Source organism: Mizuhopecten yessoensis, unplaced genomic scaffold (genome assembly GCF_002113885.1).
Source record: "Mizuhopecten yessoensis strain PY_sf001 unplaced genomic scaffold, ASM211388v2 scaffold7831, whole genome shotgun sequence".
Lineage (NCBI taxonomy): Eukaryota > Metazoa > Mollusca > Bivalvia > Pectinida > Pectinidae > Mizuhopecten > Mizuhopecten yessoensis.
Window position 1 is genome coordinate 168,576 of NW_018407244.1, and position 20,456 is coordinate 189,031.

A 20,456-nucleotide genomic window follows, 5' to 3' on the forward strand; every position below is an offset into this window, starting at 1 on the left:
CCCCTTCCCCCCTTCTGTTTTACATGTAGTTTAGACTAATGAGTTTTTGACTTATTTGCCCCTAGATACAGCGACGAGTCTTTGATGGACAAAACAGTTGTATGCTGCGGTGTAATTCATGTTAGGCCTACAGTATAAATAACGAAATTTTCAATTTTCGGTTAATTGTGTGTCTCTTACGTTCATATTGTTAATGCTGATAATATCTAAATATTTTGAGATTGAAGTACCTCGGATTCATAATAGACGCCAAAAATCTACAAAAAGACAATAAAAACGAAAACATATTAAACTGCACTATGAATGTTATGGTAAAAATAAAGTGATAACTAAGGTTGGCGAAAGAAAATTACAAAAACAATGAGAATAGTTAAAGTTCGATTGCAGATTTAGTACGTTGATGTGTTGTTATCCTTGCAGGTAACAGATATGACACCAAAGTTCTTGGGTGCAGAAAGTGGACTCTGTTCCAAGCAGCCAGATGTGGAGACATTCGACTATTAGAGAATTGTATTGAAGACAAAATTGATTTTGGCTCCAAGAGCACAGATGGACGAACCGTACTGCATATAGCTGTTGCTAATATGCAATACAAATTCGTGCAGTATCTTTTAGATGTATATCGTTTGCTTCAGAAGGCTGGTTTTTATACCGGAATAACAACTAACGACGGAAAAACTTTCCTTGATTTTGCAAGAGAGAAACATCACACTCACTACTTGGACCTCATCGGTATGACGCAATATATTGAGGTTAAACGTAAGCATGTTACATTAAGAATTATTTCCACACTACAGACAGAACACCGCTAAATTTTAAATTAAGAATTTAGTAAACTTCATCGACATAGTTAGATCGGTTAATAATGTACCCATTTCACTCATTATTTAAACAATTACTCCTCTTATCTTCTATGTTGTTTTTAAATAAGGAGTCCTAACCCGACTAATTGAGTGTTTGACTTTTTCCCCCTAGAAACACCGACGAGTCCTGGATGGACAAGACAGTTGTATGGTGCAGTGTAATTAATGTTAGGCCTGCAGTATAAATAACGAAATTTTAAATTTTCAGTTAACTGTGTTTCCCTTACGTTCATATTGTTAGTGCTAATAATATCTAATTATTTTGAGATTGAACTACCTCGGATTTATAATAGACGTCAAAAATCTACAAAAAGACAATAACAACGAAAAAATATTAAAGTTGATAAAACTTCACTTTGAATATTACGGTTAAAAAAGTGATAACTAAGGTTTGCCAAAGAAAATTACAAAAAACAATGAGAATAGTTAAAGTTCGGTTACAGATTTAGTACGTTGATGTGTTGTTATTCTTGCAGGTAACAGATATGACACCAAAGTTCGTGGGTGCAGTAAGTGGACTCTGATCCAAGCAGCCAAATGTGGAGACATTCGACTATTAGAGAATGGTATTGAAGACAAAATTAATGTTGGCTCGAAGTGCACAGATGAAATAACTGTACTGCATATAGCTGTTGCTAATATGCAATACGAATTCGTGCTGTACCTTTCAGAGGTAAATCGTTTGCTTCAGAAGGCTGGTTTTTATACCGGAATTACAACTAACGATAGAAAAACTTTCCTTGATTTAGCAAAAGAGAAACATCACAATCAACACTTGGACCTCATCGGTATGACGCAAAATATTGAGGTTAAAGGTAAGATTGTTACATTAAGAATTATTTTCACACTACTTCAGACAGAACACTGGACGTTTCCATTGTAGTGTAGGTATGATGTAGTATATCATAAGATCATCATGGATATAACTGTAGGACGCGATGGCTAGGTATTATCGTTGATCGGAGAGCTCACTCTATCCAAAATTGACAGACGGACAGACGGACGGACCATTCTGGATATAACTGTAGGACAAGATGGCTTGAATATTATCATTGACCAGATAGCTTACTCTAGCCACAATCGACAGACGGACGGACCCTACTGGATATAACTGTATTACAAGATGGCTGGGGTATTACCAATGACCGGAGAGCTCACAATACCCACAATAGATGGACGGACGGACGGGCAGGCCATTCTGGATATAACTATAGAACGAGATGGCTAGGGTATTATCATTGACCGGAGAGCTCACTCTAGCCACAATAAACAAACGGACGGACGAGCGGACGGACTATTCGTTGGAAGGAATATAAAGTGATCGGAGGAGCTCGATAACATTTAAGAGTCAGAAAACTATTATTGCTTTTTCTGTAATTTTTATTATTATTCATAAAAGTTTTATTTTCAGAAATCATTTATCAAACCTTTAAGCATATCCCCAAACAATGCTTTCAGTGAATAGGTTTCCGGAGTGGCACAAGAATCCTTGAACAAATTACTGACAATTATTAACTTGTTTACCATGAATATATGAAGTGTCAAATTAGCTGATTTTATATTCAGAGCATGCCTCTCTTACGATGTAAAAATGAGACAGAAATAATTGCAAAGAACTGCTTCATCAATTTTAACATGTTTCGTTACTATAATCATCGGATGCTACCCAACACAATGTTCATACAAATCATATTAAGTACTGCTACAATAAATTGAATTTTGCAGGTATTTTCTTTGCTGATTCCTGTAGAATGGGAAACGAAATCTACAAAGTTTCACACAATTTTTCTTCACACAATTTCTCTACAGATTAACACATCATTAAAGATGATCTGCTGTAAAATCAATGGAAAGAACAAAAAAGCGATATGTGTTTAAAACTAAAGTTTTCTGATTTTATACAATACTGGACTTTTGTTGTCATAAAAAAATAAAATGATGAAGTAAAGTGATTTCAAACTTATCAGCTCAATTATTAACTTAAAAACATGTTGGGTTTTATGTACCGTGGTATCTTTCTAAAGTTTAGATCAATTTGGTTTTCCTGCAGTGGACCCTAGCATAACCGGCGAGATCTATAAGGACGAAACAGCTGTATAGTGTAGTGTACTTCAGTTTTTGGCATAATGTATATATCACCAAATGTTAAACGTACAATGACTCTGTCTTACATTCACCTTTAAATAACTTGCTAATAACTTATTTTATCTTTAGGCATCCATTGGTCGACCTGGACTAAACTACATCATTGTGCAGTCAGTGGATCGGAAGCGGAATGCTCAAGGCTGATTGAAGATTTTCCTAAAGACGTCAATGTTGAAGTTGACACCGATATCCATCCTTACACCAACCTTCAGCTGCCCAAATATGGAAAGATGACACCGTTAGAATTGGCAATGCACAGCGAAAACATACCCGTTCTAAATATATTAGCAAAATATTCGTCTTTCAGGACTATCGACAAATGTTTGGCTGGTGTTCGAACTATTTCAACAAAGACTATTCTCGTCAGAGGAATTCTGACCCAGCTTCTAGAGAAACACGAAGATGTTCAGTATGGCAAACTGATTGCAACTGGTGAAAATGTCATAGTTATTTATACCACCGATCAACTCGACGATGCATGTTCGAAAATAGCTGGAATACAAACGATATACAAAAACGCTAACGGGTTTGACCAGGACAATGAAAGAGCCATCGACTTTGAATTAGATATGGAAGTGCCCGGTCTGTCGAAAGAAGAAAACGAACGTATGAAAGATGTTGTTGATGCGAACAGTGACACTCTTTGGAGAAATCACGAAAACCTCAACGGAATTCGTATATCGGCCGTTCGTACTACGGGTGGAAAAGCGTTCCGAGATAACTGTATTGTTCTGTGTTGCAAGTTCAAAGGATTTCTAACGGAGAAGGAAGAAGAATTCCCTCGTGTTTTGCGTTGTAAGGATATCTGCTTTCCGGTTGACGTTCGAGAGGAATATATTGTCTTGACCAGTCAACCGTCAGACAAACTTAAGCCTTTGGCATGTGGAGGTATCATCACCGGAAGTTGTGTAGACAACAAAGTCTGCGGGACAATTGGACCTTTCGTTGAATTGCCAAATCAGAAAACAGGATTTATCACTTGTGCGCATGTTCTTGATAACAATCCTGCTTTTGGTGTTCAGTCCGGACGCAATCATATCGTCTATCAACCACAGAAAGACTCTAATGCAGATTCTCTTTGTGGTGAAGTAGTGAAAATGACCTTCAAACCAAGTGCCGATCCGTCTATTGATGCTGCTGTCGTGAAAATTACGTCTGCGTTGCGGATTCCAAGATCAATCAACTTCGTTTCTGTTCAACAAGGTGCATTCCTTGATGCAGGTTTGCATTGTGATTTTGTCTATCATTTATACAATAGATAAACAGACTAATTTTTAATTGTTACAGTTAAGATTACAATGAAATCTGACAAAATAAAAAATAAAAATAAAAAAGATAAATATCCTTAAAGATACGTAGAAGAAATCGCAGATTTGATTGCCCTCCTTTACTTTCAATATCATAATGACTATCGTAATGATAATTTTTTCAACAAAATACGTTCAAAACTTTAAACTTTATGTATGATACGATTACAAAAACGTTCTGTGAACCTTGGTTTGATAGGCTTTCATCGCTTCCACAAAATCGACCCTTGAAAAAGATGAAAACTATAACTTATCGATTTCTCAAAAACCGCGTTTATTGAAAAAATCATTCGACTTTCCTTCATTTACGTTTTCATCAATATTTCTAGATTATTGATGATCAGAAAATGCTACAATTGACCTTCTAATAAGAACATAATATCAAAATGTAGAATGTTACAGTCTGAAATATGTTTTTATCACAGCGTCAATTTCAGGGCAAAATCAGTTTAAAAAATCATTAACACAGTGTCTGAAATCATCTGCAACAAAATGAATAATGAATAACAAAATATTTTGGCAAATATAGTGAAGATATTTTTGTTTTATAGGTATTGCAGAAGGATTGACTTTCAACACAGGAACCATTGGAGATTACCTGCCGGACAGTCCCGTTTTGAAATTCGGCGCTTTTACTTCAGAATTGAACTGTGTCTGTTCAGCGATAGGACACGAAGAAAAGATTGTTTATCCTCAGGGTAAAGTTCTTATGAGGGGATTAACAAGAATACTGTGTCGTGTCATTCATCAGCAAGGTGACTCTGGAGGGGGAGTGTTTGTGAAAAATGCCGAAGACAAACTCGAGTGTGTTGGGCTGTTCTTTGCTGCAAAAGGTCGAGAGGGATATTTTATTCCCATCAAAGATGTTTTGACGCAATGTGGGGGTTACAAACTAAAAGCATATCCTTAAACTATCTTGAAATAGCACTGCTTTGACAAAAGCGATAATCGTTGTATATAGTTCCTCCTTAATCGTTCTGCAAGTTTTGGAAGATAAGAACGATTTCGGAAAATAGTTTCATGGAAGTAGCGTGATTGGCGTCAAATGTTTTATATATATATTGCTGTTGTCATTATTCTTTGAAAATAATACCTGACATTATTTTTTAATTTAATTGCGTGTAAAAAGTTGTTAGTTGTATTATCAAATTAATGGTGTTAACGAAAATTAAGATAATCCGATATTTATTCTTCACAAGAATGAATCTCAGAAGGTATTCATCTCAACAATAGTCCGTTATTGATTTTAATTCCAACAGGTAAGGGCATACATATATAAATAGTTCTATTACAGATCAGAGGTAATTGTATTAAAATAAATCACCATAATATGAATACCGTTGATTACAAGACTAAAGTCAAATATTGTTCTATTAGGGGGGCTATTTAGTCAAGCAGCATCAGTAACGAAAGTCTACGTAGTTGATAATGACTTGACCTGAAACCAACCAGTGCGGTCAGTTTTATCTTTAAAGCCGGTGATTAAAATAACTACGACCTAAATAGCGCAATATCCGGGCCCTTCAGCAAGAAGTGAACATAGTGGGATATTTATAGGTAAAACATTAAACTAAATTACTCGTTTATAACGATAATTGAGATGTTGTTTGGATGATGCTATTGATTCAGAAGAAATGTCAGCACTTGTATTCGAATGAAGTTAGGTCAACAAAGCGAGAACTTACCTTCTCACCACTGGACAGGAACGCCAAGAAAACGTTGTCTCTTGTTTCTCGACATGTATTGTTCATAAGGAGTATCAAACTATATTTTCATGAAGAATATTGAAACTAGGTTTTCAAAAATAACTTACCTCACTAAATTGTCCCTGTTCAACTGCCGACAAAGCACTAGAAAACTCCACTACAGTCCTTAATATACAGAGTTACCTACCCTTACCACACTGTGATGTAACTAGCGCAACAGAAAGACAATGAAGTGATCAGGGAGCCAAGGTTCAAATCCTTTTCCAGATTTCGTTATATTTTTTCATTAAATTCACTGTAGATTCTTTATTTCATCACTTTCATGTTTTCATAAAAATTCGCAAGTTATGGATTTGTTTTTACAAAGTTATAGTGATGACATGAACAATAATGCCAATGTGTTATTATAGTTTAAGCATTGGTACGGCAGATTGATTGATTAATTGATGTTACACTATATGTATAAGATAAGTTAAACCTCATTCATTATCTGAATAATTTCAATAAGATTAAAGTAAAAAAATCAGATATTTACATCTTTTTTTCATATCTCACAATCAGTTCCTTATACCTTTTTCTTCTTCGAAAATTTATCCGAAATATACAATTGCATTTGCCGAATAACTTTGATTAAAGAAAGAAACACTTCTGAAAGAGGCAACCGGGATGATAATGTACCATGATTGATGAAGCCTTTCAACATCACTGTGTGCAAACTAACACATAGAATAACATTATTTTTTTTTTTTTTTTCGATAAGAGCGGTTATTGCACTAGCCTAAGGATGAGATGACCTTCAAATTATCAAGATCTTAATCGCACAAGTGAGCAAATTGAGCACTGCCCAAAAATTGTCAATGTGTAAGGTCGTAAGAGTTGCTTCCCTTATGTCAATAAACAACGAACAGGCGTATATGTTAGCTAGATAGGGCGCTATATCAAATGCTGTATATTATTATCATTTATATTTTACATAGTGTAACATCTCTATATCGACCACATGCTGATCCTAACGTATGTATTGCATTACAACCCTCTACTACAGTGTAACCTCTCTATAACGACATCCTTACTGTTTGAGGTTATATCAGAACCCTTTGATATGATGTAAACTGTCTGAACCGACCGCCTACCAGATCCTGACATTACTATTACATGAGAACCATTTAGTATAGTGTAACTTCTCTATACCAACCCTTTACTGATCCTAACATTGTTATTATAATTCCAACCATTTACTATCTTGCAACCTCTCTACACCGACCACTTTACTGTTGATAAGGCCATATTCATGCTAAGTGTGAGTTATAGTAAGGACAATATATTGTCTATAGTCTTTATTTCAATCGTTTTTATCGAAAATCCTGCGTTGCTCCTACATATATAAAACATATTAAGATATACGTACTAGAGCAATGGTTATGGACTCGCTTGATATTGCATTGTTGATAGGAGATTTCTTTAATGCTTAAGTTTTCAAAATCTGTGGGGAATCCTTTGTACCAACCAGACAGGAAACATGTTTAAAATCGACTTCTTACCCTTAATTGGGCCTGTTTTTGAGACGAAAGGGGAAGAGGAGGGTGGATGGGATTAAGGAGGGTTATGTCGATTAGTTTAAGCACCTTCGACCTCCACTTAAATCAAGTTAAAACAATTTTAAACTATTTGATGGTGATGAGGATTAATTAAGCAACTGTGACAAACAATTGACTAACTTTTAACATGTGACGTAATCAGTTTGTATATAAACTATAGTTAGAAACCATAATATTCCATTTGATCTGGTCAACGGCTATCGACCAAATACAGATAAACTACAAATACAAATAATATTTATATAATTTCAAGTACTTATATATCCAGATGGCCATTTCTATAGAATCATTCAAAATAATCACTTGCACTGTCAGCTTTATATCATTATCTATATCACTGTACTTACAATGAATCGATGGCAAATATTATTGTTGATGATAATCAGATAATTAATTCGCAACATTTATGTCCATCCTGTTTAACTATGTATTGATACTGCTTGTAGGTACATGTATTATCTGGCCGTAATTGTTTATGATTTTTATTGTCGTTGGGTAATGCTTTTAATTCCAAATCGATATAATTAACACACGCGTCATTTCATCGGCAAATATTATTGTTGATGATTATCAGATAATTAATTCGCAACACTTATGCACATCCTGTTAACCTATATATTGATGCTGTTTGTAGGTACATGTATTCTCTACCCTTTATTGTTTATGATTGCCATTGTCGTTGGGTAATGTTTTTAATTCCATATCGATCTAATTAGCACACACATGTCATTTCATTTGTTATGATTTTATACATTTCGTTGTTTTTATTCTATTATGTTTTGTGAGATCGAAATTTACAAAGAGACACGTAACGTAGTCCATTTCATTAAATAAAGATATGAATAGAAAATCTAAAAATATATAAAGAAAGGGTTATATTAATTTAATAACATTCCATTCTACCTGTTTCAGTAATGCAGTTCCATCCTCACATGACCCTATACAGCCAAAAATTTCTTTAATATCTACTGCTGTAGTATTTTTATGATCTACAACTTCATCAAAATGTCTTTACGCACTACTGTCATCAAGTGATATCAAGACACCGGCTATAGTGTCCAAGTCGTTATCAGCGTCAATATCAGAAGAATTATGCAACCTTTTCCTCTCGTTTTAATTCTTTCAATATTATTTAAAATGTATTTAACATTGCTTATTTATGTATGTATTTATGTGTCTAACCTTGAAACTAAGACATTGAATATAAGTTCAGATGAACCAGGGCACTTCCGTCGACCAGGTAGCTCAATTGATTATAGTGACTGTATAACGATCTGAAGTCAAGGTTTCGAATCTCGCTGATTCTTATTTCCAATCAAAGCACTGTTGATGATTATTGTTCGGTGTATTTCATATCTATTTTTTTCATAAAAGTCCCGCTTGGTATTGGTTTCTTTCAGCAATTATCTATCAAAGCTGTAGTCATGTGACAGAATCGGTCTCCAATACATAGCTACTGTTTTGCAATAGTACAGGTATCCTCATAGACAGATTAACACTTAGCCGTTGGAAAAATGTGTATGTGAGGATTGTTCAACGGGAGGTAACTCGTATACGTAATTTCAGCATTACGCAGTTTAATGTTACTTGACTTACTGTTAAAGCTCAAAAAACAGTTATTATAGATGTCATACACAGGCTACAGATGATAATGGGTTTTGATGTATACTGACAGATGCACCTAGAATTTGATCTCGTTAATACAACATTTAGATGAGTGTACTACAGGGATGTTACATATTACCAGACGTCACATTAACTAATAATAATCTATTGTAGTCTCCCATGGTTGGGTTAATGACGGAGAAAAAAAATATCAATCATCCTCTATACCCGATATACAACAAATCAGGTCTTGAATTTGCGTCCGCAACAATCAATGACAAAAGCTGAAAATGATGATCTACGTATATTTATTTACAAAATGGCATTTTACAAGTCTTTGTATTTGGAATGTATCAAAATGATTTGCAGTCGGTCGATAGGGGTGTGATTGTTTTATCCGTACGGATGCATCAGCTTAATCAATTAATTGCCATGCCGTCATTTTGAATAGCTCTGACGCTGCACCTTCTGTATTATACGTTTATTAAGGAAACCTTTTACATCAATAAAACTAGCATTACAACCAATTCTACTGATCCACCGTTATACCAACGAACCCGTGTTACAGTGAATCTATGTTTCAGTCATTTTCTGTGATCTGATGATATTTATCTATTTATTATATTTATCATAATTTCCCTAAAATTCAGCTAATTGAGCAAAGTGTTTATAAAAAAGAACCCAAATCTCGATAGGTAAGAATATGATAAAGAAAATTGTAGTAAACCCGACGTCCATATTCACTAGTATTTCACACATGTGTGTTCCGCAAGGTTTAACAACATTTACAGTCAATGGTCACATTGTCAGTCAATGGTCACATTGTCAGTCAATGGTCACATTGTCAGTCAACGGTCACATTGTCAGTCAACGGTCAGTCAACGGTCACATTGTCAGTCAACGGTCACATTGTCAGTCAATGGTCACTGGTCACATTGTCAGTCAATGGTCACATTGTCAGTCAATGGTCACATTGTCAGTCAACGGTCACATTGTCACACAATTCACTTGATAGTGAGAGCCAGCAGATTCCCGCACACTGTCCTTTGTTTGTAAACTTTGACAAAGTAGCATATAGCATGTTTATATCATTCTATACCACGTGTTTTGGAAAGTCGGCAAAATTGATGACGTGACACAATATCCAAATTCTTCTTCGTTTCTTCTCTCTGTGTCTCTTTACAAAGTGAAATGAGTATTACGTGTAGTGGTTTGATTTCTAAAAAGCATTTAACTTGTTTCCAATACGATTGTTCTTTTGTTGCTTATAATGGATTCTCCATTCCCTCCTGTATAGGGATTCCTTTAAAACACTCCTTAAACATTTCGGGATTATTTTTAAACAGTTGCCACCACTGGACTTTTGACAATGCCCCAGGGCGGAGATCGTCGACTTCTCCCCGGAGTCGTGCGATGATAAACCGCCCGTATTCACGTGGGGCATCACGGATGTTACCCACGATGTTGGCATCTGTGCAACAAACAACAACAATCATAAGTATGTCATATGAACAGACAACAGCAATTATAGGAGTGTTATATCAACAGTAATTAATAGTCGATAAATACATAAAAGTCAGTTGTTGTAATTATATGTTGAAGTTTTCAATGCATATCTGGTTAGCGTACACTTTAAAATAATTATCTATTACAATAATTGGTCAATCTGTATCCCTGAAGACACATTATCGGCTTGATATCACTGTATTCATGGTACGGGTGGTAATTCGTTATATCCGCTATATAAAATTGCTAAAGTTGTATGTCTCATTTTGGTAAGAGTGACATATATGACTGAACGTGATTTTGTTGCGCTGGTTGTGCAAGTTCTTGATGGCAAAAAGGCACAACGACTTGTGCCCGTTAACGTACGTGCAATTGTGACACATGCTGGGTTGGAGAGAGGCAATAAGTGACTTCCAGGAGTTTCCATAAGTTATATTTAGATCGACATAAATACAACCATTGCCTGCTCATATTGCCATGATTAATCAACATATTAATTGAACATGTTCATACTGATTTGCCAGTACATCATTCTCAATCTGCTTTCAAGAAGGCCAAAGGCACGCTACTAGATTTCATGTGTCATTGATTGGTGTGCTACTTGAAAGCCCCGTCTGTTGTTTCTACTACTATATTGTGACAATCATATATATAAGGTTGACGTCATTCTCGAGCTAACATTCCTGCTGGCTGAAGTTTATGTATATATATATTGGTGAAGGCCAAGTGTAGACGAGGTTATCCTACGTTCCTGTTGCCTAGTAAGTTTGTCTATGTATAGATAAACCTTACCTGTCACACCTTTACAACAAGCGAGAATGGGGTTGTTCGCTCAAGAATGACGGTAACTATATATTGAAAAAATGAATGAGAAAAACTTTGACTGATAGAAATGTTGGAAACGTATCAATCATTCTAACGGTACCAACATCTTTTGTTTATCAACTAGAAACATTGTTTTTTGATACGAGGATAGAGTGGCCTTTTTCGGACAGACCAACTTCCTAAGTCAAACATTGTAGTCATACGAAAACCTCTACTAAAATAAAAGTGTCTTTACCGACCACCAAACTGATCAGAACATTGTCATACTCTCACAATAATTACTATAGGTAAACCTCTCTATAATGACCATCTTACTAGTTCTAACATTATGATTACATCACACTATTAATTATATTGAAACCTCTCTATACCGATCACTACTTATCCGAACATTGCCACTATATGACAAACATTTACAAAAGTGTAACATTGCTATACCAACCTTTATTGATTATAACTTAAGAATTATATGACAACATGTATTACAGTGTAAACTCTCTATATTGATCACCTCCTTATCCGCACATTGCGTTTATAACAACCACTTAGTGAAGTGTAACATTTCTATACCGACAGACTTAGTGATTTTAACATTAGGGTTACATAGCAACCAGTTATTAAAGTGAAACCTCTATATATCCATTATCTGTTTATCTGAACATGGTCATTATATGACATCCACTGAATATAGTGTAACCTTTCTATTTTGACTGCCCATCAGGGATATATGACAACACTATATTAAGTGTAACTTCTATATATCGACCATCTACGTGTCATTATATGCCAACAATTAACTATAGTGTGACCTTTCTTTGATGACCGCATAGCGTATTAAAATTTTGATTATATGACAACCGTATATTAAAGTGTAATATCTCTATACCGACAACCTTACTGATCCTAACATGTTGTTTTTTTATTCTTTCGAACATTGTTATTTACATCTCTTTACTTGTTCAATAACGGATCAACCTATGGATCTAGCTATGGTGATTACCTCACTACCATTCATTATATCATATTCGTTTCAAATAAAAAGTACAATCCTCGAAAAACGTCCAGTTATTAAAAATGATATTAAATAGTTTCATAAATATGTTTTATGTTCCAGTACTAGACTTTCATGTCCTCCAACATTTTTCTACTGTTCATATCAGCTATAACACGTTTTACTCTTTGTAATTACATTACCATACCTATATTCACAGTTAAAAAATATATCACTGACCAGTTCAGTCAGGTCCTGGACATTGTCTATGATTTATATGCCTAAGGTAGTAATCCATAAACCAGCCTATTGATTCTGTATGTAACTAAATAATACCGTTAGACTGATGTTACATTCACGAAAGATTAGATGTACTTAACATTGTGATCGTGTTTACTATTTGATATAGTGTGACATATCTGTACCGATTACCAAGTGATCATAATATAGGGATTATATGACAATCCTCTACTACAGTGTAACCTTTCTATTATGACAACCTTGCTTACTGATTCTAGCATTGTCATTATATGACAATCCTCTATTACAGTGTAATCTCTCAATAATGGCAACCTTGCTTACTGATCCTAGCATTGTCATTATATGACAATCCTCTTCTACAGTGTAACCTTTCTATTATGACAACCTTGCTTACTGATTCTAGCATTGTCATTATATGACAATCCTCTATTACAGTGTAATCTCTCAATAACGGCAACCTTGCTTACTGATTCTAGTAGTGTCATTATATTACAATCCTCTACTACAGTGTAACCTCTCTATAACGACAATATTGCTTACTAATTCTAGCATTGTCATTATATGACAATCCTCTATTACAGTGTAATCTCTCAATAACGGCAACCTTGCTTACTGATCATAGCTTTGTCATTATATAACAATCCTCTACTACAGTGTAACCTTTCTATAACGACAACATTACTGATCCTAGCATTGTCATTATATGACAATCCTCTATAACAGTGTAACCTCTCGATAACGACAACCTTGTTTACTAATCTTATCATTGTCATTATATGACAATTATCTACTACTGTGTAACCTCTCTATAACGACAACCTTACTGATCCTAGCATTGTCATTATATGACAATCCTCTACTACAGTGTAACCTCTCTATAATGGCAACCTTGCTTACTGATCCTAGCATTGCCATTATATGACAATCCTCCTCTACAGTGCAACCTCTCTATTATGACAACCTTGCTTACTGATTCTAGCATTGTCATTATATGACAATCCTCTATTACAGTGTAACCTCTGTATTACGACAACCTTGCTATTCCTAGCATTGTCATTATATGACAATCCTCTACTACAGTGTAACCTCTCTATAACGTCAACCTTGCTTACTGATCATAGCTTTGTCATTATATAACAATCCTCTACTACAGTGTAACCTCTCTATAACGACAACTTTGCTTACTGATTCTAGAATAGTCATAATATGGCAATCCTCTACTACAGTGTAACCTCTGTATAACGACAACCGTATTGATTCTAGCATTGTCATTATATTACAATCCTCTACTACAGTGTAACCTCTGTATAACGACAACCTTATACAATGGGTGGGGGGCATGAGTTTGTGAATAATCTGTACCAGCATAAGATCATTGAGTTAGACATTGCTCTAGTTAAGAAAACATAACATCCACAAATGATCTGATCACAGGCTAACGACCAAGTACAGATCCACTTTAAATACAAAACTGATTTATATTGCTGAAATATATTTAATACTTACATATCCCGATGGCCATTTCATAAGAATCTTCAAAAACAATCACGTAAATGTAGAGCAGCTTTATAGACGATATGCTTACATCGAAAATGAGCAGATCTGCGGTTAAAGGGAGATAATGCCTCCAAAATATTTTGAAAAGATAAGAGTTACCTCTTTCATAAAAAAAGCGATTTAAGTCTTGTAAATTAGCTTAATGTTGGTAGATATAAAAATATCCTAAATTTAAATGTTTCTGAATATGCATTTTATATTTTATAATGTAGTTTGATAGGTAAATGTGATAGTTTTATGAAAATTACGTTTAAATAAAGCATACTATCTAGCAAAACTTATCATTTACTACTATTCCTATCCGGAACACAGTTTGCTGCAGTCCAACTTTCAGTGTTATGAACACGCCCACAAAGTATATGTTACCCCACAAGGTCCGCATACCTCCACACACTTTTTTGACGTAGTGGATTAAATGAAAAGTTTTCTATCTAATAGTTTTTCCACTGAGTCATATCTTTGTGTACCATACAAATGTGTACCGTGGTACAAAAAGATATGAAAATTCATATCTTTTTGTCAGGCTCTTGTCAGCCATCGTAAATTTAACTCTACGACATTTAATATATAATACATGATTCGACCTTGAGCTTGAGAGCCATTGTCTGCTGACACTTTGGGGAAAAGACCATTAGTTACCTTTTTTCCTGATGAAGCTTTAGCATGTTGGCGTTCATCCAGATACTGATATCTGTCAGACAAGTTTCCAGACTTTATGAGACTGTATTCCAACTGTCCTGTTGTTTGATGACCATGCATATTTCTGTGTCATCGGCATAGCAATGATAGCGAAGGCTATGGCGACGACATTTCTCTCCAATCGGTTTGGAGTACATACAATATGTTCATGGTCCTAACACCGACCCTTGAGGAACCCCGAAATCTAGTACTTTGTCATGTGAGGTGGAAGATCCGATGGCAACACACTGTCGTCGTTTACTCAGATAAGACTGTATCCAGCATAGTGCGGTATCAGTCACTCCATAAGAGTATTCCAGATGTTTATAAAGTATGATACGGTCGATGACGTCAAATGCAGCTGACAAGTCCAGCACCGCTCTGCACTTGTTATCCAATGCAGAAACTATATCAAATGTTGGTATTGTCCTATTTCGACCAAATCTTTTGGAAGGCTTAATTGTAATGCCATTACGAACTCTACAGCGATATTTGTTTTCTAAATTGTCAACATGGCAACTATGTACCGACTTCTGGCTGACTTGGTTTGGTTTTATTGTGTTTAACGTTCTATCAACAGCTTAAGTGATTTAAGGACTTGCCTTCGTGTATGTTTTGGATGCTTGCCTGTGTGTATTTGTGCTGGAGACAGGGTATGTTGGTGTACTTGCCTCCTTGTGATAGCGCGGATCTGACGCCGACTTTATAGTGCCATCTCACTGAAATACCATGCCGAAGGCACTCAGGACAGCATTCCGCCCGGTCACATTATACTGACATTGGTTTAACAAGTTGTTGCTATTACAACTTAATGCTGAACGTTAAGCAAGCCATTCGGATTGATATGTCTCCACTGTGCCCCGCTTCGGCCATCAATGCAAATGTCAATTTTGGTTGGCCTAGTGCTTAGATGCAGAGAAACTAACTTAAACGCAAAACTCAATTTTGATGGTGATGCTGACAAAGTCAATGGACCATGAAAGGTAGACCGCATCCAGTATTTAATTTGGTTGAGATGTACAACCTAAGATGCATCTATGGTCCACGTTTGGTTGGCCTAGCACTTATAGTTTCAGCATTTGATTTATGATTTATAGGTTAAGTACAACTAACTTAAACGCAAAAAAAATTATGTTGACAGCGTCGTCGCCGGAAAAGCAACACCTTAGTCTCGCTTCTCCTTTTTCTCGGCAGCGAGACAATAAACGAGTAGGGTGATTGACCTGTTGCAAATGTACACGTGTTTGCTCATCGTTGCATATGTTACGACTGTAAAATTGGAATTCCGTACATTTGTACTTAATCATTCAACAAACGTTTTGTTCCGTTTATTTACACCATATATTTACTCTTTGAGTATTTGAGATGCAAATATTTTTTTCAAAAGTGTAATAAAACCAAAACAAGAAAATTCCAATCTATTTGTTTTTTCAAATGTGACACCGACTAAGTTCAGTGTACATGTCGCCACTAAACTATAAAACCAAGGCCCATAGATCCGTTCGCTACGTGAACAATGACAGTCTATTTGCCATTTTCTACAAAAACGTATCCGGTCGTAAATTAGTTCGCTGATCACATGACTGAGCAGTATGTTAAATTACCGTTAAAGATTACTGCTCCTCTTTCTTTGCTCAAAAGTGTGTGATTTTGAACTTGTATTATATACTGTAGATAGATTCAGTCGGCTATCGACCATCGTAACGAATGATCAAGCCAGTGTAAACAGCTATCAATTATGGACTTTTCATGAGATAAATAAATACCTATATGAACCTATGAACGATATCTTGACCGAGAAGATGTTGAGGTTAATCTACTTTGTTATGTAAATATACCAACATATTTACCGAAATAAAATGTCCTTATTTGTGATATAAGTAGGATGGCGGAAAGGGCCGACACCTCGTATTTTGAGAATGATGCTAGTCAGTAAGAATATGTTCAATTAATATGTAGATACATCAAGGCAACATGAGCAACAATGGTTGTATTGATTCCGATCTAAGTATAATTCATAGACAGACAAGTGTACACATCCTGGAAGTCACATATTGCCTCTCTCCAACCACGCATGGGTCACAATTGCACGCACGTTAACGGGACAAAATTCGTTGTGCCTCTTTGCCATCAATAATGAACACAACCGCCGCAACGAATATAACGAGTTACCTCCCGTACCATGAAGACAGTGATATAAAGCCGATAATGTGTTAGGTCATCAGGGGTACTGATTGACCAATTATTGTAATATATAATTATTTTAAAGCGTACGCTAACCAGACATTTATAGAAAATTTAAAAATATAATTACAACACATGACTTTTATGTATTTATCAGACTGTTATTTACTTTTAATATGACACTCCTATAATTTCTGTTGTCTGTTCATTTGACATAGTAATGATTGTTATTGTCTGTTGAACAGATGTCAACATAGTGGGTAACATCCGTGATATCCCACGTCAATACGAGCGGTTTATCATCGCACGACTCCGGGGAGAAGTCGACGACCCCCGCCCTGGGGCATTGTCGAGGGTCCAGTGGTGGCAGCTGTTTAAGGAATTCCAATACAGGAGGGAATTAAAAGTCCATTATAAGCAATGAGTGACGAATCGTATTGGGAACAAGTTAAATCCTTTTCAGAAATCAACCAGTTCACGCAATACTCATTTCACATTTTCGAGAGAAAAAACGAAGAAGAATTTGGTTATTCCCATTTGTGTCACATCATCAATTTTTGCCGACTTACTAAAACAAGTGTTTGATTTTAAGAAAGATATCAACATGTTATATGCTACCTCGTCAAAGTTAACACAAAATGGACACAAAACGTCTGGTGACTCTCACTATCAAGTTAATTGTCTGGCGATGTCACCATTGACTATGTATGTCGTTAATTATTTGTGGAACAAAACTGTATGATAACAGTGAATATGGGCGTCCTGTTTACTACTGTTTTATCGTTTTTTAAGTTTTGGAGATTTAGACGACGTTCTTATTTATAGGCACTCTTCTCTAATATTTCAGTTGATGATAACAGAACACAGGAAACGACTCCAACAAAGATTCATTGTAACAATTCGTATCCAATGTTTTAACGGCAGATCAGTAGAATTGGTTGTAATATCAGTTATGTAATGTTCCTCCTTTATATCTTACACTGCAGAATGATCAGCTCTAGTGTTATTTCAAATAACAGCCGCATAGTCGGTAGTAATTGCTATGTACAGCTCATACAATACCACCCCTATCGGCTGACTGGATATCATTCTTTTAAATCTATAACTTTCCAGATGAAAATATTTGTTAAGGGCCATTTTGTAAATAAATATACGTAAAACATAATTTTCAGCGTTTGTCATTGATGGGTGAAAACCAAGACTTGCTTCTTTTTTAGGATAAATGTACTAGAGTGATTCGTCCTTAAAAACTGGGTACATAACAAATATACAAAGAGAGAGGCAAACAGGAATCGTCGGTACTTTCCGTAAACGAGACCGACGGTTACCGACTTTTTTACAGGGTGCTTTTTTATTTTGGGGCGTAAATCAAGACATGTTAGACTAAAATTGATTAATATTAACTATGTATACTCCGATGCCCGTATATCCGAGACATGTTTCTGTGGTATAAACACTAAATGGTGTATAAACAAAAAAGATCCATGTGCAGGTCTCGTTTAACATGAAAACACACAATCGTCTCTATCTCATACATGACCCCAATTATAGCTATAACTGATAACTAGATAGCACAGTAAGAATAACAACGATATCAGGTATGATGTAGTAGACCCGAAGCTATCGCAATAACGAGTTACCTCCCATTGAACAATCACCGTGTGTACAGTTTTTCTTTGCCTCAATTAATCTCTTCCTGCAAGCATTCCATAGGTAAATTTTTTGCCACTTTTCGAATATACTTACTTCCCATTGAGAAAATATTTTGGTCAATCGCGTGTTCCTGTGCCTTTACAAGGTCTTTCATATGGGGAAAAGGGAAGTTTCTCGAATCCGCCAAACGCACCTCTTTCGTTTTCTACACTCTCGCGAACATGTCTTAAGGAAATACTATCTCAATCATCACAGAATTCTAGATCTAGAAAGTCCAATTTTTAAATATCAAGCGGAGTTCCTTTCATCCATTTTCAAGACCTAGCGTGTAGATAATGCATGTACGTTTCTATCTCATACATGACATCAGTTATAGCTATAATTGATAACTAGATAGCACAGTAAGAATAACAACGTCATCAGGTATCAATGTAGTAGACTCGAAGCTATCGCACTCACGAGTTATCTCCCGTTGAACAATCAGCGTGTGTATAGTATAGCTGTGCCTTAATTAATCTCTTCCTTCAAGCAGTGCCATAGGTAAAGTCTGCCACTTGTCGAGCATATTTACCTCCCACTGAGTAAATTTCTTGGTAGATCGCGTTTTCCTGTCCCTTGATAGGGGAAAGGGCAGTTTCTCTAGTCCACCAAACGCACCTCTTTCGTTTTCTACACTCTCGCGAACATGTCTTAAGGACATACTATCTCAATCATCACAGAATTCTAGATCTAGAAAGTCCAACTTTTAAAATATCAATGGGGTTCCTTTCATTCATTTCCAAGACCCAGTGGGTAGAAAATACATGCACCTACAAACAGTATCAATACATAGTTAAACAGGATGAACATTAGTATTGTGAATTAATTATCTGACTAACATCAACAATGAATTTTGCCAAAGATATCAATTCATGGTTACAAAATTGATGAAAGTAGCACATTTCAATGCATTATTCAGTGGAATAACTCACTAATTCCACGTACATTTAGAAAGCATATGTCTAGTCATTATTAGATAATTGTTTAACTATGTATTTATAGTAGGTACTTGTATAATCTACCCATAATTGTTTTATTGTCGTTGGGTAATATTTTCAATACCAAATCATTGTAATTGACTGTCACATGCCATTATCTATTCTAGTAAGTCAATTCAAACCTCAAAAGTCAAGCATTTCTTTAATATGTGCTGTTTGAGTATTTGTTTCGTTATCCGCAACCTCCTCAAGTTAGTATAGTCTCAAAGTCCTAACCATCGTCCATATCAGAAGTTTGTGGAATAGTGCAACCTTTTCCACTTGTGTTAATTATTTTATTTAAACGATTTGAAAAATGAATGGCAGAGACTAGATATGTGTCTGTAAGTCTAAATAACCTTGCAACTAAGACATTACTTTAAGGATACTTGTTCCATTGCTGCACTTTTGTTTTTCGTATATAAAGTAACCTACCCTTACTTTCGTTTTGGATATAACCGTAGCACAGATGAGACAGAACACTTCCATTGCCCAGGTAGCTTAGTTGATTAGAGTGACAGTATAACGACTTGAAGTCCAGGGTTCGAATCCCGGTCTACT

General features: G+C 35.5%; 1 protein-coding gene across 1 annotated transcript in view; it reads left to right on the forward strand.

The window, feature by feature from the left end:
• The window catches only part of LOC110454394, a 17,687-nt gene extending 7,642 nt beyond the window's left edge, over positions 1-10,045 (forward strand). The window contains exons 8-11 of the mRNA XM_021503872.1: positions 421-759; positions 1,340-1,678; positions 3,078-4,229; positions 4,867-10,045. Of these exons, the coding sequence (XP_021359547.1) occupies positions 421-759; positions 1,340-1,678; positions 3,078-4,229; positions 4,867-5,225 (2,189 nt within the window). The 3' untranslated portion in view covers positions 5,226-10,045. The remainder of the gene's footprint in view (positions 1-420; positions 760-1,339; positions 1,679-3,077; positions 4,230-4,866) is intronic.
• The last annotated feature ends 10,411 nt before the right edge of the window (positions 10,046-20,456 follow it).